Below are 26,395 nucleotides of genomic sequence, written 5' to 3' on the forward strand. Positions count from 1 at the left end.
GCTCTGCTGTAAATAATATGTGCTAATCTTTAGTAAAGCATCCCTTAAGTGAGGTCAAAATTTGCAGCTACCAAGTGTCAGCTTCGAAACTTAAGGACTCCTTTAACAAAGCCACGGTAGCAATTCTCACACACAAATGCATCAAAGTCCATGGGAACTGAATGGGCTTCGGCGCTTTTGCTGCAGGGGTATCGCTACGGCGGCTTTGGGAAAGGAGCCCTAAGGCAGTAACTGCAGAGCTTCCACAGTAGCTGTTGGAGGCATGCTTAGCATCTTCTCATATAATAGACAGAGAGAAATATTTATTGCGTGTTAACTGTAAATATTGTGCATGCCCTTAGAAACATAGAAGATGACGGCAGAAAAGGGCTATAGCCCATCTAGTCTGCCCACTTTAACAACCCCACCCCCTGAATTTACCCCCCTAGAGATACCACATGTGTATCCCCTCTACATTTTATTACCTCCCTTAGCACCACTTGTTGAAATGCTCTTAAGTTATCGGCATCATCTGCCGCAAAAATGGATAATACACAGTAATTTACTGCTCATTATTTGTAAGGCGTCATCCATGAAGTTCACTCTATCTTGGATCATGGGAACTTCACAATAGTAATATCTTTAGATCTGAGCTCAGCATTTGATCTAGTTGACCATGAACTTCTGTTGAGATTGCTCCATGAGATAGGTTTAATAGAAGCGGTTTGGGATCGGTTTGTAGCCTTTCTCCGGGGTCGCACTTTTAGAGTAGTTACGGATGGGTCAACATCCAGTGATAGATTATTGGACTGTTGGGTACCACAAGGCTCGGCCCTTTCACCTATTCTGGTTAATATATTTTTGAGTCTTCTTGCAAGACAAATTCAGGAATTAGGAATCAGTACATAATAATAATAATTTATTTTTTTGTATACCGCCAAACCAGTAAAAGGTTCTAGGCAGTTCACAGCAAGATAAGGCTGAACATCCAGCCGATTTACAATACAAGAAAAGCTATTTCTAGAAGATACATAATGCCCATAGATTAAAAGCATTAACATTAGAACAAATAGATTATTGTAACGAGTAAATAACATTTTTCCCCTAATTATACAATTGCAAATGAGAGGGTGGGGGGGGGGTTCTGATCTTATATTAATTGTTTGGATTAGTAGAAAAGAATATATTATATGATATACGTGATTACATATGATATGGTATGGTGGGAGGGGGGATAAATTTCATTAATTTAAAATGATTGTAACAGAAATTCAAGTGATGTTTGTAAGTTTAAATGTTATTTCCAATTACACTTGTAAGTTGTAAAAATGAATAAAGAATTTTAAAAAAAGAACAAATAGTTGTGTTTGTAGTAATTTTCTAAAATTATAGTAAGATGGAACTTCTAGCATCATTCTGCCAAATCGGGTATGCAATTTAGCTGCCTGAAAAGCGAGAGTTCTCTCTAAAAATATCTTAAAACGCCATAATTTGACAGGAGGGTACGTAAATAACGGGACTTTACGTGTAGGCTTGTTTGAGTAATTTAAGGAGAAATGGGAAACAAGGTAACCTGGAGACATACCGAAAATTGATTTGAAGCAGATGATATTTTGTTGGTCTATGATTTATCCCCTTCAACACTGGATCTGAGCTCTCTTTTGGATGGTTTGGATAGGATAGAAGAATGGTTGGGGGAACATGACAAAAACAGTAGCATGTTGTATTTCCGGTGACAAGGTAACACCACAACTAGATCTTTCACTACACTATCAGCTTATAGAGGTAGTAGATAGTTTTAAGTATTTGGGAATTATAATTGACTGTCGTTTGAATTTTGAGAAGCAGGTTTCATCTAAAGTTGCGAAAGGATTTGGGGCATTAAGACAACTTAAAGCTATTTGAGATTTCCTGGATGAGAAATCGTTACATACTTTAATCCATGCTTTTGCTCTATATAAATTGGATTATGGCAACTTGGTATATGCCGGAATAACAGTGGGGCAACTGAAACGTTTACAAACAGTACAAAATTTGGCTGTTAGGTCACGCACCCATCTATGACCATTACACAATGCACAATGCAGTCCCAAATCAATAAAACATCCCAGAAAGCTTTTTTAATTATGAGAAATCTACGTAAAATAAGAAAATTCTTCGACCCAGCACAATTCAGGCTAATTGTCCAATCCCTGGTCTTAGGTCTACTGGACTATTGCAATTCCCTCTATCTACCTTGTCCTGCCAACATGATAAAACAACTTCAGACTATACAAAACACTGCCCTCAGACTGATCTACTCCCTGAGAAAATATGATCATATTACAACTGCCTTCCTAGACTCTCACTGGCTACCTATGCAAGCACGAATTCAATTCAAATTCTACTGTCTATTATTCAAAGCATTAAACGGCTCCGCCCCCCCCCCTATCTAAACAACCGCCTAAACCAGATCCTCACCTCAAGACAAAGAAGAACTCCAAACCTTTTTGCCTTCCCTCCACTCAAGGGCACTCAGCACAAAAAGATGTTTGATAACCTTCTGGCAACGCAAGCAGCAAAACTTAACCACTCCATCTCCAACCTGTTGACGGCAACGTTCGACTTCAAAACTTTTCGAACAGAAATCAAAACCCTACTTTTCAAAAAATTTATCCAGATATCTTAACCCAACCCTTCCCCCCTCCTCCTAGATAAATTCTCCCCCAAAACCTCCACTTAAATAATCTCTTCCTCCCCAAAACACCAACCAAGTATTCAGATCCCTGAAATGTAACGTAATCTTATTTGTACTCTAACTGCAATCTATTTGTTATATCACACAGTAACGTACAGTCAATTTAATATCCAATTTGCAAGTTCTTCCAAAATTAATCCAGCTACCTCTCCTCCCTTGTAACAAAAAAAAAACAAAACTGTTGTAACTTCACTGGAAATGTCCAGTTAGCTCTTTTGTAATCCGCCTTGAACTACAAGATATAGGTGGAATAGAAGTCCCTAATGTAATGTAATGTAATATAATTAATTAGATTTGAAATTCCATCCTCTGGCAATGGAGTTTAGAATTACATTTAAAATCCTGATGCTGGCACATAGGGCGTTCTTTGAGTTACAACCATTATCTCTCTCTAATCTAGTGTTATTTTACACACCTAGTCGCTCGTTGAGATCTTTAAATGACAATAGAGTAGATGGTCCCCATATATCAAAGGCTTACCTTGCCTCAACCAGAAATGGTGCATTTTTCTACTTGGTTCCAATATTGTGGAAAAATTTACCAGTAGAGTTACGGATGGAAGAATCATTTCAAAATTTTAAGAGACATCTAAAAGCACATTTTTTTCAAATGGCCCTCCTGAACTGAATAATGGAATGGGGATTGCAATCTGCATTCATTTGTACTGATTTGTGCTGATTTGGGTTTATTTATTTCATATAACAGTTTGAGTGGATATGTTTTAGAAATGTTAATTTCTTTGATGCTCTCAATCTCTGCCAGTGACGGATCTGTGAAGTGCGCTGTACTAAGACCTGCACTAAAATACGACTGTTTGCTATCAGGCCGCTTCAGAGACTTTTCTATCTCTTTAAATTTGTTTTGTTTTATTTTTAATTTGTTATCTTCTTTCATTATTTCTATTTTCTATTTTTTTGATTTTGATCTTGGAAATGTATTATATGTTATTACTTAATTTTAGTTCATCAGGTATTTTAGCTAGATTGTGAGCCTTCGGGACAGATAGGGTCATTTTTCTCAAGTACCTAATTTCATTTTAGTTTGATACATTGTAAACCGCTTAGGTCAGTAAAATGCCGCGGTAGATCAAATCTTAAATAAACAAACTTGCCTATTTCCTGCCCCTTTCTGTTCCATGCATGCATGCATTTTGGTTAAAGCCTCCAACGCACCCCTCCCCCCCTTTCTTTTACAAAACCGTGATAGCGTTTTTTAGCGCAGGCCAGTACGCTGATACTCTGCACTGCTCCTGACACTCATAGAGTTCTTATGAGCGTAGGAAGCAGCGCATTCAGCACGACGGCCTACGCTAAAACCGCTATCATGGTTTTGTAAAAGCAGGGGTATGTTAAATTTATCCTGTAAACTATGCATATTGGTATTAGATCCCTAGTATTCCTATCTCTCTTCACTTATCTCCCCCTATGATCCTTCAACCCCCCCTCCTGTGAGCTCCGCTTAGCTGGTAAGTCCCTCCTATCTATGCCCTTCTCTTCAACTTCCAACTCCAGACTCCGTCCTTTCTGCCTTGCTGCGCCATATGCTTGGAACAAGCTGCCCGAATCCCTACGGCGGGCTCCGTCTCTGGCAGCGTTCAAGGCCCGTTTAAAAGCCCTCCTCTTTGAGAGCGCTATCGACTCCCGACTCCTCTCACCTCGGGTTCTGCATCCCCTACGCTCCAAGTCATGTCAGTCTGGCCAAGTTAGATTGTATGCTCTTCCGAGCAGGGACCGTCTATAAATGTCAAAATGTACAGCGCCGTACGCCTTTCAGCGCTAGATAAGTGCTAAGTAATTTTATGTATGTTTAACCTGTAACCCGTTCTGAGCTCTTTGGGGAAAACAAATTAAATAAATAAATAAATAAATAAAATTTCCACAGAACTGTATTAAGGCTCGACTTATTTTCATCTCACCTGTAGGAATAAAAAGGGTTTGTCCTTGTTTGACCGTGCACTTGAAGCACTTATCCACTTGATCTGCAAAAAACATCTCGCTGTGGTTAGATGCGGATCGCCACCGTTCGTACAAAGAGACATTTGCAGAGGCAGGTTTGATCAGATAGAATATGGTTTCTCCCTGAATCAGAAAGCACATAATTAGTAAAACCAAAACACCACAACTCATTGACTAAGCAAAACCACAATATCTTTTCACAATCGGCTAAAAGACGGGCTATATTTACTAAAGTGGGTCCCTGCCTGTATTAGATTTGGGATACTTGAGTATTATATATTATACCTCTTCCTCACTTACATTGATGTACTTTTCATATGATACCAACACTTTGTCTGTACATTATTGACTATTGTACTTTTCTTGTGTACCATTTTCCCTTTTGCGTTTGTATTTTGTAAAACTTTCAATAAATTTTCAAGGAAAAAAAAAAAAAAAAAAGTAATGCATTTGCATGTGCTTACTTGGTAACACACTTTAGAAAATCTAGCCCTTAAAAGAACAAGTTACAGCTCCAGTCTAGATTTGTGATGCAATTTTCCTGGTATCTGGCTAAAATTTGCTTCAGGAATATGTACTGTAGCTATTTTAAAGAAGTTTCACTGCGGTCTTACCTGTCCAAGTTAGGATTACTCGCCTAAAAACTGGCATTTAGACCAAGGGAACTTGACATGGTTATGCCACCCAAATTTCATTAATACATGCTACCCTTAACTAACCTCTCTTTCCTTTCCACCTCATCCACAGATGATTCCATGTCAACAGAAGCAATAACCTAACGGTATTACACACTAAGGGTAGATTTTCCCCCCCCACACACACACACACACACCAGACCTCTCATCAACACCTTCCAAAACCTTTACTGAATGCTATTCTTTGCTGTGAATTCCTCCCTGTCTCTATGGTACTAGTCAACCTTCTGATGAATTGCTGCAAGGTGGCCATCAGAATCCACTCTCTTTGCTGGTGAGGTCCTAATCCGGATGCACGCAGCCAAAAGATGTTGGTTTCTTTTTCAGATTGGGGGGGGGGGTAATTTTTTTGGTTCAATTCATACACTCACTTTGGTATTTTCTTTGTACACATTCCTAGCTTCTCGATCTGCCCCACCGTGTCCTACAACCAAAATTGGAAACAATGGAGAAGTTCCCTGCAACCATCTGTTCGTTCAATCAAATGCCATGACATGGCCAGCCACAGCCCCCTTGTATTCTCCCATCTCATACCACTTTTTCAAATGCTTAGGAGGAATATGTATACCCTAGAGGAAAGGAGGGTCAGGGGAGATAAGATTCAGACGTTCAAATACTTGAAGGGCATTAACGTAGAACAAAATCTTTTCCAGAGAAAGGAAAATGGTAAAACCAGAGAACATAATTTGAGGTTGTTAGAGCAATGTTAGGAAATTCTACTTTACGGAGAGGGTGGTGGAAGCCTGGAATGCACTCCTGAGAGACGTGGTGGAGAGGAAAATGGTGACTGAGTTCAAAGAAGCGTGGGATGAACACAGAAGATCTAGAATCAGAAAATAATATTAAATATTGAACTAAGGCCAGTACTGGGCAGACTTGCACGGTCTGTGTCTGTATATGGCCGTTTGGTGGAGGATGGGCTGGGGAGGGCTTCAATGGCTGGGAGGGTGTAGATGGGCTGGAGTGAGTTTTGACGGAGATTTCGGCAGTTGGAACCCAAGCACAGTACTGGGCAGAGCTTTGGATTCTTGCCCAGAAATAGCTAAGAAGAAAAAATTTAAATTGAATCAGGTTGGGCAGAATGGATGGACCATTTGGGTCTTTATCTGCCGTCATCTACTATGTTACTATGAAAGCAGTTACCAATGCGCAAAACAGCCCAAGTGATGCCAGCCTAGAGTTACCATACGGCTCCAGAACATAAGAATTGCCGCTGCTGGGTCAGACCAGTGGTCCATCATGCCCAGTAGTCCGCTCACGCGGCAGCCCTCTGGTCAAAGGTCAGCGCCCTAACTGAGAATAGCCCTACCTGCGTACGTTCTGGTTCAGCAGGAACTTGTCTAACTTTGTCTTGAATGCCTGGAGGGTGTTTTTCTCTATGACAGCCTCCGGAAGAGCGTTCCACTCTCTGGGTGAAGAAGAACTTCCTTACGTTTGTACGGATTTTATCCCCTTTCAACTTTAGAGAGTGCCCTCTTGTTCTCCCTACCTTGGAGAGGGTGAACAACCTGTCCTTATCTACTAAGTCTATCCCCTTCAGTACCTTGAATGTTTCGATCATGTCCCCTCTCAGTCTCTTCTTTTCAAGGGAGAAGAGGCCCAGTTTCTCTAATCTTTCACTGTATGGCAGCTCCTCCAACCCCTTAACCATCTTAGTCGCTCTTCTCTGGACTCTTGAGTAGTATCGTGTTCTTCTTATCTTTTCCGTGTTTCATTTACATTGCCATCAATGGAAGTAAAACCCAGATGTCTCAATCTGCCCTCCTTTTCCTGGAATTATACTCCCCCCCAAAAATCACAGTTCATATATACTAATTATTTTATATATATATAAATATAAAGTGCTCAGACCCAACAACCAGACTGTTCAGTATGTTACTGAACTGTGGTTGCCATATGGACCATCACCACCTTTCCGCCAACTTAAATGGAATTTAACATTTTCACATAGAATGTATTAGACAACTTATCTTCAGTTCCTGGTCAGATAGCTTACAGCTACATCAAAAGTGCTCGTGCTTATGTGCAGTGTTTAAAGTGCAAGAAATGCCATGACTACCAATGGCCCCCCGACTCGAGTTTCGCGCTCTTCACCAGGAGGGGTCACTTCTCACGGCAACTCCTTTTTCGGGAGCCATATGGTAATCCAGTAGGTGGTTGCTATCTTGGAACCAGAGCCTGAGATATGAGGGCAGAGTACCAAAGTCATCAAGGTCTTGACCGGGATAATGAATGAAAGCCAAGGAAATCCGAGAAGACAAGAGACTGTGTCTGAATTCAAGAAAGCCTGGAATAGGCACGTGGGATCTCTTAGAGAGAGGAAGAGATAATGGTTACTGCGGTGGGCAGACTGGATGGGCCATTTGGCCTTTATCTGCCATCATGTTTCTATGTTTCTATCATATAAGGCTTCCTTTCATTCTTACAAGAAATCAACACACAGTCAAAAAAGGGCTGCTCTCTAGAAAAGTGTACAAGGTAGTCAGCTGGTACAACACATTTTCATGAGATTAAGTGAACAATGACGATATCTAAAACACTTCCATTTTGCTTTCTTTGTGTTTGTTAATGCCAGTAGAAGCTATACAGCCTTTTACTATATGGTCTACTGGTCCCAGCTGCAAGGGAAGGAAATGAAAGAGAGAAACAATATTTAAAAGAAATGTACTATTTTTATCATTATTTTATTTTGAAATGTTTCAGTGCCATTATCATTTTTAATCCACTAGGCCCTTCTTTATGCATGATGTGGTGTCAGCTCCCTACGTCACCCAGCTAATGTACTCCGACAACCTCCAAACACAAGAGACTAATTTTGTCTTCCACGCTGCACAATACATAACAACTCTGCTGACAAACTCCATTAATGTCAACTCTTGTGACACTTTTTTCCTAGGACCACCTATTCACAGCAAACTGGTGTAAGGCCACTAATTCATTTCACATAAGCTACTCATTTGCTTCACTTTCATTTTTATACATTTATTTCACTTAAAAAGTAAAGTTATAATGGAATGTATATGTATCTTTATGACATTAAGGGATATACAACCTTTTTGTAGTTAAACAACTACATTCAGAGCAGTTTACATACCAGTACCTCAAGCATTTTCCTTGTCTGTCTTGGTGGGCTCACAGTCTTTCTAATGTACCTGGGGCAGTGCAGGATTAAGTGACTTGCCCAGGGTGGGATTTGAACCCACAACCTCAGGGTATTGAGGCTGTAGTTCTAACCACTGCACCACACTCTTCCTTCACCCTGGATGCTAAATGGTTCTATATAAACACAAGTTTTACTTGTTCCAAGGCAGGAAAGAGTAACTGTGAGGCCCTGTTACTAAAGGGCTGAAATCAGGGCTTTAACGCGTTCTAAAGTGGGACACTCCCACATGCTAAGCCCAGATTTAATGCAGCACCTTTTCGGTCATGTTCCGTGCACTACGTTTGCATCCGCACTGCGGCCCCCCAATTCTATAAATGGCGCCTTAAGACAGAGGCGCCGAGGAATGCGCTGCATAGCATCTGTCAATCTTCAATCGAGCGCCGTTTATAGAATTGCGCCTAGCGGGCGCCTAAAATGGACAGGCCATTGATGGCAGGGTTTTCTTGGCCTAAATACCAGTGCCTAAGTCCATGTAAGGCAACCGCATGCAAAATACGGCCGAGATCTGCCCGCAATCCACACTTAACCATGCCCACTTTCTGGTAAGCACCTTGGGCTCTAGGCATGTACCTGAAAGCGGTAGGTGCCTACTGAGATCGGCCCTTACCACCCCATGAATTTTAATTTAAGCAAATTATAAAGTGCTAATTGCCAATTATCAGTGCTGATTATGCTTATTAAATAATTAACTCCACCCCTTTTACTAAGCCGACGCTGCTCCGATACTCATAGGAATTCTATACCCATCAAAGCAGCGTCGGAGTATTTAACGCTCTGGGCTACTGTAGAAACATCTACCACAGTTTAGTAAAAAGGGGGGTTAGGTAGGAAAGTTAAGTGCCTAGAATCAGGGTCTGTAAAAAGTGAACGTGCGAATCATTACCACATCCTATTTAGGAGATGGTTAAGTGTGTTTATATTAACTCCGTGTTAGCCATTCTCCAGCCATGGGACGCCCCCTCCAAAAAATAATTTTAAAAATAGCTAATGTGCCAGTTAAAACATGCAAATGGGCAAGTAGGTTAAGTGTGTGTTAGGGGCTAATACCCTTTAGTGAAAGGGCCCCTGTCATGTCTACAAGTTCGAACTGGCTCATGCAAATTTTTATAAGATACAAGCAAAAATGCCGATCCTGACCCCAGTTCCACCCAGGAAACGCCATCAAAAGCCCATCACATTCAGCTTCAGCAAACTAGTTCCATTTTTATGAGAGTGAGTTAGGGCTACTCGCAGCATATGATGTTTCTATATTTTAGACATTCTGATCGCATCACATTTTACCAAAAGTATCTTCAAAACATTGGGGCCCTTTTACTAAAGCCGTGGCAAAAGTGGGCCTTAGTGCGGCCCTCCGCACATCTTTCCCATGCACTAAGGCCGCTTTTTCTGTGGCTGGAAAATGCCCGATTTTCCTATTTTCTGAACTGATGGCCACGCACTAATTTTGCCGTTAGCGCATGACCATTAAGAAGCTTACCTTGTGAGGCCCCCCCCCACTGCCACCCATTTTGTGGGAGGTATGGACACACCCCTAACCCTGTGCCAATCCATTAGCTCATGGCAATGTCTCGCGCACTAACTGATCAGCACCATCATGCCCACTCTCCACCCCCTAACATGTCTCCTTCCAAGAAAATGAAAAATATTTTTAATGTGTGGTGTACGTTCATAAATTGGAAAAAACCCAAAAAATTACCCCAAAAAGTCCACAGAGAAGAAAATCCAGAAGAAACCAAATGCAAGCAGTGTCTCACTTCCGGCTCACCACATATTAGCTTTCCCATGTATTCACCATTATAGGACCCCCCAGGGAACCCTGAAAATGACTTTTCTGTCGAAACGCAGACCATGTTGGGTCCTGCATCTCTAGCAGACTAGGTCCTTTAAGGCTTTTATGTGGATGATTTTATTTTATGTGGATGATGTACCTTTGCAACTTTGACATTTTCAAATAAAGTCCATTAAGGAACATTGTCATTCCACAGTTTGTTTTTTTTTGTAAATCTTTATTGACATTTCAAACTTTTATAATGTATACAATTGAAAGAATCAGAAAAACTATATGAAAATACATTATTATCATCACAACTATTACTTTAAACAATTTTCCGCCCCTTCTTGTCCTTGTTATAAACAATAATATGATATTATATATTATACTATCTATATAATTATACTCTTCCAATAAATATTCAACCCTCCCTGGATGTGTAAAGGAATCTAACAGAAACAAAAAAGAATCATAATTTAATTATAACGTAATAAAATTAGTTAATGGACCCCATACCCCATTAAAAGATTTACTAATACCTAAACGTTCTTCCATAATCTTTTCAGATTTATATGTTGAACATACAGTTGCCCACCAAAAATTGAAATTAATCCTATCATGGTATTTCCAATTAGATGTGATCATTTGAACCCCTATACCTGTCAAAATCAGAGTTTCTTTTGGTTTCTTCTGGACGTTCATAAATTGCCCATTTTACTGCGGGACACCAGTGCATATCCCACAGTAAGCCTTTTTAAAGTGCAGTAAGTGTGCGCTGGCGCTTGACACAGTTTTTAGTAAAAAGACCCCATCGTGAGCTCAGTGGTCTATTTGCCACTGTATTCTAGGTTTTTTTGACCCTTAGAAATAGTTAAGATTTGGTAGTAGGTAATGCTTACTTTCAATATATGGTACCAGGCTGAGGCCCCTCCTGAGTCTATGTGGAAGTCTGTGTAGCTGTCCTTCACACATATCAGACAATATTTCGTTACTTTGGGTTTTGCCAACAAAGCATCATCGGGCCAATAATTTTCCACCCAGGACAGTTTTTTAACTATGTCAGGAGCTTCCACAAAACTGGACATTCTGTTTAAAACACAAAAATAAAATACTTTAATAGTATTTCAAAACATATTTACAACATAACCGTTGTAGTTTCTGTTCGATTGAAATAATTTTTAGTTTTTCTGTGTGGGAGGCATTTTAGGAAAAAGAACATGAAGATGGATTACATTAGGTCTACAGGGTAGGCTTGTTTCAGTTTGTAAGTGCACAGTCTTCGTGTGTTGTTTGTATTATGAATGTTATACTGTGACTTGCCTATAAGTGTTAGAATACGTGGGAGGTAAAAATGATTATTGTTAATTGCATGATTTTTTTTTTTTTTTGTCGCACTAGAACTTGTATCAGCAAGATATAGCAGTCACAAATATAGATAAATCAGTTGTTTCATTTTTGAAAACATTTTTATATCAATATTTTATATATCCCTTGTCAGTGAACGAAATGTATTTTCTCTAATCTGATTTTTATATTTATCACATCAGACTCCTATAAAGACAGTCAATTTCTCATTTAAATAAATAGAAAATAAATGAAAGGGGAGTAAGACCTTCAAAATCCAAATCCCTGGGAGCTGAGTCTCTTATCACAGAAGTGACCCCCCACCCCATCCCTTTGATGGCCAGACTTAGGATGCAACCCAAGTCAAAGGGAGACACAAGCCTGTCAACCCTTAATACCCTGGAATATTGGTAAACTTTTACCCCGATCCTCAGCGGCACCACTTGGAGCTCAAAACAATCTCATTGCTCCAAGCTTTACGTGTCAAATCGTCACTGGATCGTTTATGTTATAGATTTTTACTTTTTTTTCTTTTTTACTTTTTTACTATTGTGTACTTTGAAAATATTCACATTTTAAAGATAATTTTTAAGCATGTCACTTAGCTTAATTCTGTGGTCTTTGGCAGGGGGTTAACACCCCCTCCAAGTGGTGCCGCTGAGGATCGGGGTAAAAGTTTACCAATATTCCAGGGTATTAAGGGTTGACTTAGGCTTGTGTCTCCCTTTGACTTGGGTTATATTGACTAGTTAACCTTGGTGTAAAGTGAAAGTAGTGCTATTATACAACAGACTTAGGATGCATGCACACCAGGTCTGAAAGGAAGCAACAGGTTATGCCTTCTATGGGGAAGGACTCTCCCTACAATCACTGGGTTATAGAAGAAGAGATTTCCTTCACTCGCCGGCGCTCCGGCTGCTCTCTCCTGCCTCTCCAGCTGTCCTCTTCTGGTGAGCGGTTTGCGGTTGGAAAAAACCATGAATGACCGGGACTGCGAACCGCCGGCCGCGAATGACCGGGGGAACACTGTATATGAAAGGGGATAACCTGGAATAAGAACAAATTAAACAAAATGGAAAAATGATGATCTGGCCTAAGAACATAAGAATTGCCCCTGCTGGGTCAGACCAGTGGTCCATCGTGACTAGTGGTCCATCGTGCCCAGCAGTCCGCTCCAGCGGCAGCCCCCAGGTCAAAGACCAGTGCTCTAAATGAGCCCAGCCTCACCTGCATACGTTCCAGTTGAGCAAGAACTTGTCCAACTTTGTCTTGAATCCCTGGAGGGTGTGAAAGTAAGTGCAGTAAAACCTTGGTTTGTGAGCATAATTCGTTCCAGAAGCATGCTTGTAATCCAAAGAACAAAAGAAAAATGGCAGACAAGCAGGCTAAGTTTATTATTTCAATTATTTAATGCGATTAATGTTACCACCTTTTAACAAACCAAGGGACCTAACACGATCTGTGTTTCAGTTAACACGCCTTCATCAGGGGGTCCAAGGTTGACAAGGTATCAAATTAAACTGCAAAAAGAATATACATGAGCCTGTATGAATCGGATAAAATCGTTGACCAAAAGTGTCTATATAAACTCAGTACGTAGCAATCCAAAGCGAATTTCCCCATTGGAAATAATGGAAACTCAAAACGATTCGTTCCACAACCAAAAACTTTAATACAAAATACTACATGTATTTGTATTGCAAGACCTCGCTCATTTAGAAAAGTCACTACACTCCGGCAGCGTCAGAGAGAGAAGAACCATCGGCTCAGTTGTGATGATGTGACGCGTGTACACTGTATGTACTCGTATTGCAAGACATTGCTTGTTTATCAAGTTAAAATTTAATCAAATGTTTTGCTTGTCTTGCAAACCAAGTTACTTGCAATCCAAGGTTTCACTGTACTCTTGTGCTGAAGTTAAATGAGCCTGGCTTAAGTCATAGACTTGGCCCGATATACCACCTTTCTGTGGTACAACCAAAGTGGTTAACATATTCTATACAGGCACTTCCTTTCTCCCTACTTGACTCATGATCTGTTGTTGTACCTGGGGCAAAGGAAGGTTAAAATGACTTTGCCCAGGGTCACAAGGAGCATATAGTGGAAACTGAACCCAGTACTCCAGGTTCTCAGCCCACTGTTGGTCTAATGGCACAGTTTCAAACCAAAGTATCTGCACCATGCAAACAATGTTCACATTTGCCATGCATCTGTTATGTCTGTGTGTGCACATATCAGATTATGTTTATTTGATTATGGTTACAGTGTGCAAAATCATAATGTAACTGGTACCTAAAGAAATTATTATTTTTTTATTCCAAATAAGCAAAGGGGACTATGAAGCTAACACATCTTACTAATAATGATGTTTCCTTTAACAATGCAATAGTGTCTTATATACCACAATACTGTACAAGGAATCTATATGGTTTACATTAAGAATTAAGTCAAGTTCTTGACATTATGTTTTTAAGCCTAATCTTGTGGTTGTTAGAGAGAAGAGGTGAAGGATAGAAGGTTGGCGGAAGATGAATGACCAGCACAAGGAGAAGTCCTTATTGTTTTGGAGAGGCTGGAAAGCCTTCCTTGGAGGAGCTATCATAGCTTACGTAGTCTGAAGAAAGAGAAGCATTGATATGCAAATATTGGAATTCGAGGCTCCGCTTAAGAGCGAGAAGAAAGTATTGCTGGTGTGTCCTATGCTGGCTAAAAATACACATTCTTTAAACTCACTGATGCACTTGAGAGCTCAGATGAGGGCGACAACATATAAACACAAACCCAAGGAAACCCTTAGCAAGGCTGGTCCAGAACTGGAGGGGGGGGGGGACCTGTTCCTAAAGCATCTAGACAACTGATCCACTCATCTCTCACCCCTCAATAGCGATTAACTTGTCCTATTGATCACTTTCTCCTCAACAATGGATTTTCTGGCCTATTAATTTTCTTTCTTCCACCCTCTTAAAGTCAATCAATTTGTACCTTTGCTTAATCTTTTGTAAACCGCATAGAACTTCACGGTATTGCGGTATCTAAACTGTTATTATTATTATTCATTGTGTGGTTGAGATAAGTATCTCGGATTGCTAGATGGTCTGGTAGGAAATCCCGTTAAAAACTTAACAGTGCATATCTGTAATCAATGCCCCACTAATCACCCAAAAGATCTATCTTATAGTTCTTCAGACCTCAGCGGCTTCACTCGTAGACAAAATTTTAAAAAAATGAGTGTATTCCAAGACAGCCTCCTCAGGCTGGGGCGTTATATATGGAGACGCTCCTTGAAACAACGTTAAGTGAAACGTGAATTCATGTCGGAGTCTCCAAAGTTACTTTGGCGATGAGTATTTTTGAAAGATTTATAGATTTATTTTTTTTTAATATTTAAAGCTTTTTATTATTTTAAAGTTATTGATGGACTTAAAATAGGTCACTAAAGATAAATTTATGACCGATGAGGAAGCTGGCTTGGAATACAATCATATTTGAGCTCTATCTATGAGTGAAGCCGCTGAGGTCTGAAGAACTATAAGATAGATCCTTTGGGTGACTGGTAGGAAATCTGACACTATTTTCTGCTAGTTTTATCAAGATTTATATAAATCTGAGGATGTGGTTAAGGAGGATCTGAGGCGTTTTCAACAGGTTTATCAGCTTTCTATACCGTTCTCCCAGGGGAGCTCAGAACTGTTTACAATAATTGATTTAGGTACTTAAGCATTTTTCTCTATCTGTCCCGGCAGGCTCACAATCTATCTAATGTACCTGGGGCAATAGGGGGATTAAGTGACTTGTCCAGAGTCACAAGGAGCAGTTTAGGTTTGACCCCACAACCTCAGGGTGCTGAGGCTGTAGCTTTTACCAGTGCGTCACACTCTCCCCCCGTAAGCCTCTGGGCCTATCAATACAGCACAGAATTCTTTAGAATTATCCGGGCCTGATGCTCAAAGTAAACTGAGTTTGCAACATTTCATTTAGACTGGTTTTAGCTAGCTGGGTTTTTTTGCTGCTAATGCACAGAGGCTTTCAGCCACTGCTTTACCATGCATAAGAGCACAAGAATAACCTTACTGGGTCAGACCAATGGTCCATCAGGCCCAGTAGTCTGTTCTCACGGTGGCCAATCCAGGTTACTAGTACCTGGCAAAAGCCCAAAGAGTAGCCACATTCTATGCTACCGATCCAGGGCATGCAGTGGCTCCCCCCCATGTCTTTCTCAATAACAGACTTTTCCTCCAGGAAATTGTCCAAACTTTTCTTAAAACAAACTACACTATTCGCTCATACCAGTGACCGAAAGTCTTATGCTAATGAGCTCGTTAGCATCAACATGAACTCATTAGCAATTCTGTGCAATGCTCAGAACAAGGGCACATGCCCTACTGGATGACTTTTACAGCTACCCTTGCCTCCTAACTTCTCCACTGGTGGCGGCGGCAGCAGCTTCATTTCTCCCGCACACACTTAACCCGTTGCTTTTTACTTCCAGCCACCGCCAAAATATTTTCTTGCTCCCCCTCCACTCATACACTTCACTGGACAGGTGCACAAGACCTGCGCCTACCGTACAGTGCTTGTGTGCAAGTGCCAGGATGTTCTGAGCCCTTTATTGACCAATGCTTAACACTAACAGCATGCATATAATTTCCATATTGTTAGCGTTGCTCATTGGTAGCCAAAAAAAAATTGGCGCTGCACCCATTTTTTTGCTGCCATTGTAGAGAACAGAACTGGAGCTCTGTGCATCTCCCCCGAGACAGTCTTACCCTGGCATTAAGAGGCGCTGTGGGTAAAGGAGTTCCCCAGAACAGTTATGGACTCCGTTGACCCAGCCATTTGTCACTATGTTTAATACCCTTTGCCATGGACAATACCTGTGGTTAAATTATAATGATCTAACCTTGAAATCTCTTGACGGTAACTTCTAATGATTTGATATATTATCACACTAGGTTTAATTTTATTATTCTTTCCAAACCAACAAAATGTTTGGGTACCAATCTACTCAACACATCTCCTCCTCTTCCTTTTCTAGCCTAGGGTGAAGCCACTCAAGAGACAACACAAATATACGAAGGTCATTTCATAAATAATGCACACTATTTTTTTTTCTTTTTTAATTTACATGTTTTATTTTTTTTCCAAGTATTTCTTTACAATCCTTCAGTATAGTCTCCCTGCTTTACAATGACTGAGCCCCAATGTCCAGGAAGCTTCATTATTCCATCCAAGACACTGTTTTTGTTCAGTTGCCGAATGGCTCGGGTACCGGCGGAAGAAAGCTCTTCCAGAGATGCAAAACGATGTCCACGCATGGGTTGCTTCAACTTTGGAAAAAGGTAAAGTCTGGTAGACTCATGTCTGGACTGTAGGGATCATGAGGTAACACCTCCCAGCCGTATTCGTGTAGTTTTTCAATGACGAGTGGATAGCTCCATTTTCCCCATGACCAAAAAGATTTCAATGAGCTAAAAAGTCAAACAAATGATGATTTTTGCGTATGATTATGAAGGCATCATCACTGACAACGTTCCATGTGGAAGAAGTGTCATAGCAGCGAATTATCATGATTTGTTTGTAAAAAATGTGCAGAAAAATGCACAAAACCCAACCTCAGTTGCTCTTGGCTAGACCACTCATTCTTCACGACAACACTCGCCTGCACATAGGAAATGTCATCATTGAAAAACTACGTAAATACGGCTGGGAGGTGTTACCTCATACTCCCTACAGTCCAGATATGAGTCCATCAGACTTCGACCTTTCTCCAAAGTTGAAACAATCTATGCGGGGACATCATTTTGCATCTCTAGAAGAGCTTTCTTCCGCCAATACCTGAGCCATTTGGCAACTGAACAAAAATGGTGTCTTGGATGGAATAATGAAGCTTCCCGGACGTTGCGACTTGGTCATTGTAAAGCAGGGAGACTATATTGAAAGACTGTAAAGAAATACTTGGGAAAAAAAAAATAAAACATGTAAATTTAAAAAATAGTGCGCATTATTTATGAAATGACCCTCGTATACGTGGAAAGAATTCCATGAGACATGCTCCTCATGCTTTTCTCACTTGTTCAGTCAGCAGAATATTAAAAAATATACAAGGATATCAAGACCTCTAAAGATGTTTGTGTGTGAGAGAGAGAGAAATGCAAAGACAAAAACAAGTAGTAAGCATTTATGGTGTACAAGCCATGCTAGGACAAGTTGTGTCTTTGTAGTTGGTGACTGCAGTGTTACAAAGAGAGCCTTTCTTTACAAGGCTGGTAGATGCACAAAACAGTCTTTCAGTGGAAGTGGCATAGACAAAAGTATTCTCAAAATTCAAAAAGGCATAGGACAAGCACAGAGAACCTACAATGGTGTGACATCAAAAGGTAAAGCTGAATACATTGGGTAGAGAAAAGAAGCAGGCCAGATCGGTCTGACAGGTTTATTTAATGTCAATTTCTATGTTCCTGTAGCTTCTTAGAAACAGACAACGCAATGTTTACTTGCAGGATTTTCAACACTGATTTTTCTTGAGCTTCCAAAAGCACAGAAAAAGTTGAACTAACTTTTTTGTAAGGTGAAAGCCATTCTTAAATAATGTTTCTAATTCAAAACAGCCTACAAACGCTCCTATTCGCATTTCATATCCAGCCTATGGCACATCATCCCCCCCCCATCTGTTAGAACACTACATGGACTATGGAGCTTTAGGAGGGCTGTAAAAACCTTCCTCTTTACAAATCCAGCGCCTTAATGTCATGCTCCCAGAAACGCCATCCAGACTTCAACGAATCTACGCCACCTACTCTCACCCAGATGCTGCAAAATGTATTAGGTTTTATTTTGTCACGTCTAGATTGTAGAGTTATGTCATCTCCGTCCTGTCTTGACCGTACTGTGAATGTACCTTGTAACCCGTTCGGGGCTCCTTTGGGAAGACGGGCTAAATAAATAAATATGTGTGGGTTTTAGCGGTAACTGCTCTGTTGTTCATAGGAGTGTCGGAGCAGTTACTGCCACCGCCGGCGCTAAAACCCGTGTTGTACGTTTGCCAACCTTCAGAAAGCACAATAGATAAGAATGAAATGGCTCTCTTCATTGAATTTATATAAAACAATCTAGTTATTTTATTATATAAATGTGTATGATGATATTTACAAAACCAAATTGTGCAGCACAGAACTCTAATACATTAGTACTGTACATTACTGTACATTCTTATGCTTATGTTCTTATTACAAATGTAGAATAGAACAAAGTTTATTAGATTCCCGGTCTATGGCTAAAAGATGTTATCATGTTTATTGGGAGAGGACTCGATACAATCTGAGCTCATTGCAAGTAGAAGAAAACTGGACCAGGCATTAAATAAGGCGCTCAAATGCTAGTTTTCAGGGGCCACAAAGGGCTCTTGTATTCCGAATATCTACTGAATGCTCACAAGATGAAGCCGATCATGAAGAAAAGCCACTGCAAGTAATTTGAATATTTTGATCATTCGGAAAAATCAAACTTGTTTGTGACCCTCAAAAGGATACAGTTTTAGGCCACTGCGAGATAAAACGACAGCAAACACAATTAATAGTAATACAATAAAGCATGGTAAGAGGGACCTGATAACTAACATGAAAGCCTTTAGTGACACTGTGAATCATTCATGTTTTCAAGCTCCCACCTGATTCCCAGAATCCTTTGCGATGTAAATAACAGAATGAGAACTGTGTAAAGGGGTTTCCCCATGGTAAAATGGATGTGATATTTGCTTGCATTTCCAAAGCTGAAAGAGAGTTATGCGAGTTACTTCCTTGGCCAGATGGATTTACAATCTAAGTTGGACCTGTGGCAATGGAAGGTGAAAAGGCTTGGCAAAAGGTCACAAAAAGTGTCAGTGGGTCAAGTGGCTTCCCTGGTTCACAACTTGTTTCTACACCTCCACACTATGTTAGTTGGCAGATTTGTAGAAGTAAAATCAATAAAATAAACTTCAGTTGCTTAGATAAATGTTTTGGAAGGGAATTTAAAAAGTACATTAGTGTTGGAAAAAGGTTATAATTTTGTAATTTGTCATGTCAAGGGTATTTGACATGGTCGACCATTGAATATTGTGGAATCTTCTTAATATTTATTTTGGAATGAGTGGCATGGTGTATAGTTGGTTTGGGTTTAAAAAAAAAAATATAGATCATATCAAGAGAAAATGTTAGGTTCATTTTTCTCACATTGGACTCCAGCAGGGCTCTCCTATTTTACCAATTTTATTTAATATTATAATCTAATCTAATCTAATCCTTAGGTTTGTATACCGCATCATCTCCACGTTCGTAGAGCTCGACACGGTTTACAGTAGGAGAAATAGGAAGGAACTACAACAGAGGGTTAGAGGTAGAAGTGTGAAGAAAATTTAGAGGACTTGGGATGCCAAGATATAAGAGTTTCCTTGATTCCTAAGTTGGAGGGAGACTTACATTTTTTGAGAAAAGCCAGGTTTTCAGATGTTTGCGGAAAACTTGGAGAGAGCTCAAGTTCCGAAGAGGGGAGGTAAGGTTGTTCCAGAGCTCAGTAATTTTGAAGTGGAGGGAGGTCCCTAGCTTTCCTGTGTGGGAAATGCCTTTTAGCGAGGGGAAGGATAGTTTTAATTTGTGGGAGGATCTGGTGGTATTAGGGTTTGAGGAATTCCAAGAAAGAGGGATAAAGGGAGGGAGGATACCATATATCAGCGATGGCGAACCTATGGCACGCGTGCCAGCTGTGGCACGCGAAGGCCTTGCAGCTGGCACGCGGGAAGGTCCGCAATAGAGAGCTGCACGGGTCGCGGGGATCCCGTGGGGAAGCCTCCGAGGGTCGCGGGGTTCCTGCGGGGCTGGATGTACTAAGTCGCGCGGCTTTTCTCACTACCTGCTCTGCTTGCAGCACAGAGCCGAACGGAAGTCTTCCCGACGTCAGCGCTGACGTCGGTAAACAAAGCCCTCCCTCCCTCTGACGTCTGCGCTGACGTTGGGAAGACTTCCGTTCGGCTCTGTACTGCAGGCAGGGTAGGTAAGAAGGAGTAGCCTTGTTGGTCGAGTGACTTCCAAGGGAGGGGGGCGGTCCGCCCCGCCCCGTGTGCAGCACAGCCGGCCAGGTCCCCTTACGTTTGTGGCGCTAACCCGACCGACCGACAACAGCCCTGGTCCGACAAACCTCCCTGCCCTTAACCGCGAATCTAAATTACCTTCTTACAGCAGCTGTAAGAAGGAAATTTAGATTCGCGGTTAAGGGCAGGGAGGTTTGTCAGACCGGGGCTGTTGTCGGTCGCGGAAGCGCCACAAAGGTAAGGGGACCTGGCTGGCTGTGCTGCACCCGGGGCGGGAGAGAAGGAGGGGGGAGAAGGACGCTGAAAGCACTGGGGAAGACAAAGGGGTGAAGAAGGACGCTGAAAGGCCATGGGGAAGACGGGGTGGGGGGGGAAGGACACTGAAAGCATTTGTGGAAGACAGAAGGGGAGAAGGATGCTGACAGGACATGGGGAAGACGGGGGGGGGGGAGAAGGACGCTGAAAGCACATGGGGAAGACAAAGGGGTGGAGAAGGATGCTGAAAGGACATGGGGAAGATGGGGGGTGGGGTGGAGAAGGACTCTGAAAGGCCATGGGGAAGATGGGGGGGAGAAGGATGCTGAAAGGAAATGGGAAAGAGAGAGTGGGGAGAAGGACGCTTACAGGGAAGAAGACAGAGATGCCAGACTATGGGGGGAGCGGAGGGAAGAAGATGGGTGCCAGATCAATTTGGAAGGGGGGAGAAAGGGAGAGGCACAGTAACAGAGCAAATGGAAGACGCAGAAGGAAGAGAGACAGTGGATGGAAGGAACTGAATGAGAACATGAGGAAAGCAGAAACCAGGCAACAAAGGTAGGAAAATAATTCTATTTCTTTTTTTTTGCTTCAGGATAAAGTAGTATATTAGTTGTATTGATAAAAATTTATAAACAAAAGAGGCTCTGGTAGAAACCCGTTTACAAAGTGTGTATTCTTCCCAATTAATATTTCCAAATTAATAAAGTCTTTTTGCTTATTTGTAAATGGGTTTCTACCAGAGCCTTTAATTCAGTAGCATAATTAAATGAAATAACTATTTCTGAAGTTTATAGGGACGGGCGGGGACAGAGGGGATTCCTCACGGGGACGGGCGGGGACGGAGGACATTCCTCGCGGGGACGGGTGGGGACGGAGGGATTCCTCACGGGGACGGGTGAGACTTTGGTGGGGACGGGTGGGATTTCTGTCTCCGCGCAACTCTCTAGTCCGCAATTAAGATATGCGGCGTGGCGGGAGGCGAGTGTGCCAGTGTCTGCTTTGCAGCTCACCTGGCAACAGGGCCGGACTGGCCATTGAGAGGACCGGGCATTGTCCCGGTGGGCTGCGGCCCATCCTCCTGTGCTGGCTGCAGTCCTGTGAGTGGATGTTTAGCCTGCCTGTCTTCCCCTTAGTATCCTATGAGCCAGGCAGTGTGTGAGGGGGAAGTGGGGGGAGGAAGAGAAGCTTCACACTGAGTCTGTCACAGGAACTCAGTGAGGCTGTAGTGTGACTCCACATGTGACATCTGTAATCAGGAACAGTTCCTAGTGCTCCCATGCTAGAGAGGTGAGGATATGGGGGGAAGTTAATGTGTCAAATAATATGCTCCTCTGTAAAAACCTCTATCTTCCATGGGGGACATGCTAAATTTGAGGAAATAAAAAAGCTGCTTATGATGATTGCATAGAGAAGTTCAGTAAGCTGAGAGGAGGGCTGGGCTCTCTGTGAACAACCAACACACTAATCCTCTGCGCTGTACCTTATGGAAAACTCAATATAGCAAAAAACAGTAAAGTGTATATGTGGCCCTTCACAGTGCTTTTGGAAACATCATAATAAAATAACAAAGGCTCCAATAATGAAAAATAAAAGTCCTTTTCCCATACACTCAGGTTGCACAAGTCCGGTTTTCACCCGGACAGTATATTTTTTGACCAAAACGGATGTCTACAATTAGTAAAATTCCCCAATCATATATTTTTTTATGGGGACGGATTTGTATACAGCACTTCATTAGATTTTTTTTATTATACAAATTTTATCTTTTTGTAGACTTGAAGTCTTGAACAAAGAAAATGAGTACAGCAAAAAAAGCAAAAACAGATAGTGGAAGACCATTCCAAGATGCCTAGACAGAGTACATATGGAGTGATTGAACGCAGTGGGAAAGCATTGTGTATTATGTGTAATGAAAGTGTTGTGTCTCGCACATCAAGTGTCAAACGTCACTTTGAGACCAACCATAACAGTGTTGCTGAACTTGGTTTAGCTCAAAGAAAAGAGTTCCTTGTAGGAAAATTAAAGAAATATCACTCCCAGTCTCTTAGTTTTAGCAACTATCTTTCAAAAACTAATCATCTTACAGTTGCCAGCTTTCAAATTTCACTGTGCATGGCAAAACATGGTAAGCCCCTCTCTGATGGAGATTTTATCAAAAAGGCAATTTTGGCTGGGAGTAATTCACTCTTCCATGATTTCCAAAACAAGGATAAAATTGTGCAGCGCATCTCTGAGATGCCGCTAAGCAGAAATACTGCAAAAGATAGGGTTCTGCGAATGGCTGCTGATGTTAGTCAACAGCTTACTTGCGACTTACAAAAAGCACCCTTCTACTCCATGTGCTTGGATGAAAGTACAGATATTACTAACCATGCAAGACTAGCGCTCATTTTGCATTATGCTACTGTTGACATCATGAGAGAAGAGCTGGTAAAACTGCTGTCTTTGCCTGGAAGAACACAAGGGATAGATATCCACAATGCTGTGATGGAGGCTTTTTCATCACTAGACATAAGTCCAGAAAAAGTAGTTTCAGTTTCTAGCAATGGAGCACCTAGCATGGTGGGGACAACATCAGGATTCATTCATTTCTTTGCTAAGGAAGCAAAACATCCACTGATTCAATTTCACTGCATAATACATCAAGAGGCTCTCTGCGCCAAAGAAAGCAGCAAAAAACTTGACGATGTCCTCAAAAATGTAACAAAAATGGTGAACTTCATCATGGCGCGTGCTCTTAATTTTTGACAATTTCAAGCCCTTCTTGATGAGGTTCAGGCACAATATAACACTTTACTGATGTACAATAATGTCCGGTGGCTGAGCAGAGGACGAGTGTTAGAGAGATTTGTGGCCTGCTTGGAAGAACTTAGGCTATTTATGAACGAAAAGGAGGAAGACACCAACATGGCCTGGCTTACCAACCTCATGTTCTTTACAGATTTTACTAACCACTTTAATGTACTAAACAAAAAATTACAAGGCATGGGAAAAACAGCAGAAAGCATGTTTAGTGACATCAAAGCTTTTGAGAGAAAATTGCATGTTTTTGAAAAAGACCTTGAGAGTGGACAGCTAAAATATTTTCCCAACCTAAAAATACATTTGGATAATTCTACAACATTTGTGGACAGTCATAAAAAACACCAGGAAATCCACAAAGCATATTCCACCATTGTAGCCGAAGCAAAGGAGAATTTTAGTAAAAGATTTTCTCAGTTCCGTAAGATGGAGACAACCCTTTCATTTATAACTTCCCCAGAAAAGTCCACATTTGAAGATCTTGATCTTTCCTGCTTACAGTGGTTGGATATTCAAAATTTGGAAATGGAGCTACTGGAATTTCAAGAAAGCTCTATCTGGAAAAGTAAATTCAATGACCTGCGTGCGGCTCTTGAACGTATTGAGTGTGAAAGGGTGACAAATGAAATCACTGCTAGCAGTTCTGAAAATGAAATCCTAAAAGCGTGGAATTCTCTGCCAGACAATTTTAAGTCCATGAAAACACTTGGGATTGCTCTTCTTACTTTGTTTGGGTCATCCTATGCTTGTGAGCAGCTGTTTTCGGCTTTGAATCATATAAAATCTGATGCTAGAAACAGATAAACGGATGACATGAGTGCTGCATGTGTTGCTCTGAAATTAACGCACTATGAGCCAAAGATTGACAAGTTATCAGCATGCATGCAACAACAAAAATCACATTCATTTTTTTCAGAGCATGCCCAATGCATATGTTTACATGAAGCAGTGTTTTCAGTTTGCAGTTAAGACACTTTCTAAGTTATTTAAATATTATTTAAAGATGTTATTTAAAAAAGGGACTTTACATGGCCCTGTTGTATTCCAATCTGGAATTTCCAATAAAAACGGTTGGTTTAATTGAAAGCTCTTTTGTTTTTTTTACATCATATTATTAGAAATGTAATGATTTAACTATTTTCTAATTTGATTGTAAATTTTACAAAAAAACATGTATAGACTCTTTGGGAATGCACACCGAGTCTTGACACAGTTAACAGTTTTAAGAAGTTTATCTTTTTTTTTACTCAGGATACATTTGACATGTTATGTGAATAATACATTTAAAATATATTGTGTAACTGAATCAAATTCTTCCTAAATTCATTAAATTGAATGAAATCATTAAAACATTATAAATTGCCAATAAATTGAAATGAAAACCAAAGGATTGTGAATCAAATTGATTCTCTGACAATACAAAGATTCCAACCTTTAAAAATGATGTTACATAGTTCAGGCAACTTTATAAAGAGTTTTTAGATACTAAAATCTTGTTATTAAGGTTTAATTGACTTGCTGGCACTTTGAGGAAATTCTTTGGTTTTGTGCGGCAGTTTGGGCACTCGGGCTCAAAAAGGTTAGCCATCACTGCCATATAGGATTTTGAAAGTTAAACAGGCGCATTTATAGTGGACCCTGGCGATTATCCCGATTGGGGAGGAAACTAAAGAATTGGGCTTAAATCCACTTATATATGCTAATGATATTAAGATCTTTATTCCATTGATAATGAGGTTCAAGATGTACAGAAGAACATAAAAAGAGGATTGAAAACTTTGGAAAAAATGAGGTGCAACGTTCAGAAGCTTAATAGGGGGGGAAAAAATCTAGATTTCTGGTGGTCGATAGTCCTCAAAAGCCTAACATGACAGATAGTCTTATTATTGAAGAGGTGAAATATGAAATAGTGAAGAGCCTGAAAATTCTTGGGGTGGTGATCAACAATCATTTAACATTTGAGCAATAACTAGGGTCAGTCACCACCATGATCTTCAAGGTTGTTTGGAAGCTAAGAAGGATAAGAGCATGTTTTTCAACTAATACTTTTCATTTGGCAGTCTAGACATTAATATTAGCTAATTTAGATTACTGCAATGCTGTTTATTGAGGTTGCAAGCAGGGCATTTTGAGAAACTTCAGAAAGCCCAAAATACAGCAGTAAAACTAATATTTAGGAAAACTAAGTACAAGAGAGCAATGTCTTTATTGATATCATTACTTTGGCTGCCAGTGGAGGGGAGGCTCAGGTAGCTTTTAAGTTATTCACACCGGTTCATCAAATAATATATGGTAGTGCTCCTATGTATATACAGGACCTTATCATTCTGCCTAACAGAACTGTCAAAATGGATTCAAGAGATTATTTGATGCTTTATTATCCAAACTGTAGCAAATTGGTTTATAAAAAAATGCGCAAAATTGGTTTATAAAAAAAGTGCAATCTGCTAGATTTTCTTTTCAGGCTGTTTAATGGTGAAATTCTCCACCTAGAGAAATTGCACGTCAGGCTAGTTACCTTACTTTAAAAAAAAGTTGAAAACCTGCTTATTTAGCAAATATTTGTTTAACTGATCAGTTGATAGAATGAGTTGCTATTTTGTTCGTATAAGCAAAGAAGACTATAG

At 40.6% G+C, this 26,395-nt stretch overlaps 1 protein-coding gene across 2 annotated transcripts in view; it reads right to left on the reverse strand.

Annotated features, from left to right (window-relative positions):
• The window catches only part of PHF2 (PHD finger protein 2), a 287,511-nt gene that overhangs the window by 102,729 nt on the left and 158,387 nt on the right, over nt 1-26,395 (reverse strand). For both annotated transcript variants that reach the window (XM_033926403.1, XM_033926404.1), the window contains 2 exons: nt 11,200-11,386; nt 4,632-4,794 (listed from right to left, as the gene is read on the reverse strand). In XM_033926403.1, the coding sequence (XP_033782294.1) occupies nt 4,632-4,794; nt 11,200-11,386 (350 nt within the window). The remainder of the gene's footprint in view (nt 1-4,631; nt 4,795-11,199; nt 11,387-26,395) is intronic.

The sequence above is a fragment of the Geotrypetes seraphini genome, chromosome 17 (genome assembly GCF_902459505.1).
Source record: "Geotrypetes seraphini chromosome 17, aGeoSer1.1, whole genome shotgun sequence".
Classification (NCBI taxonomy): domain Eukaryota; kingdom Metazoa; phylum Chordata; class Amphibia; order Gymnophiona; family Dermophiidae; genus Geotrypetes; species Geotrypetes seraphini.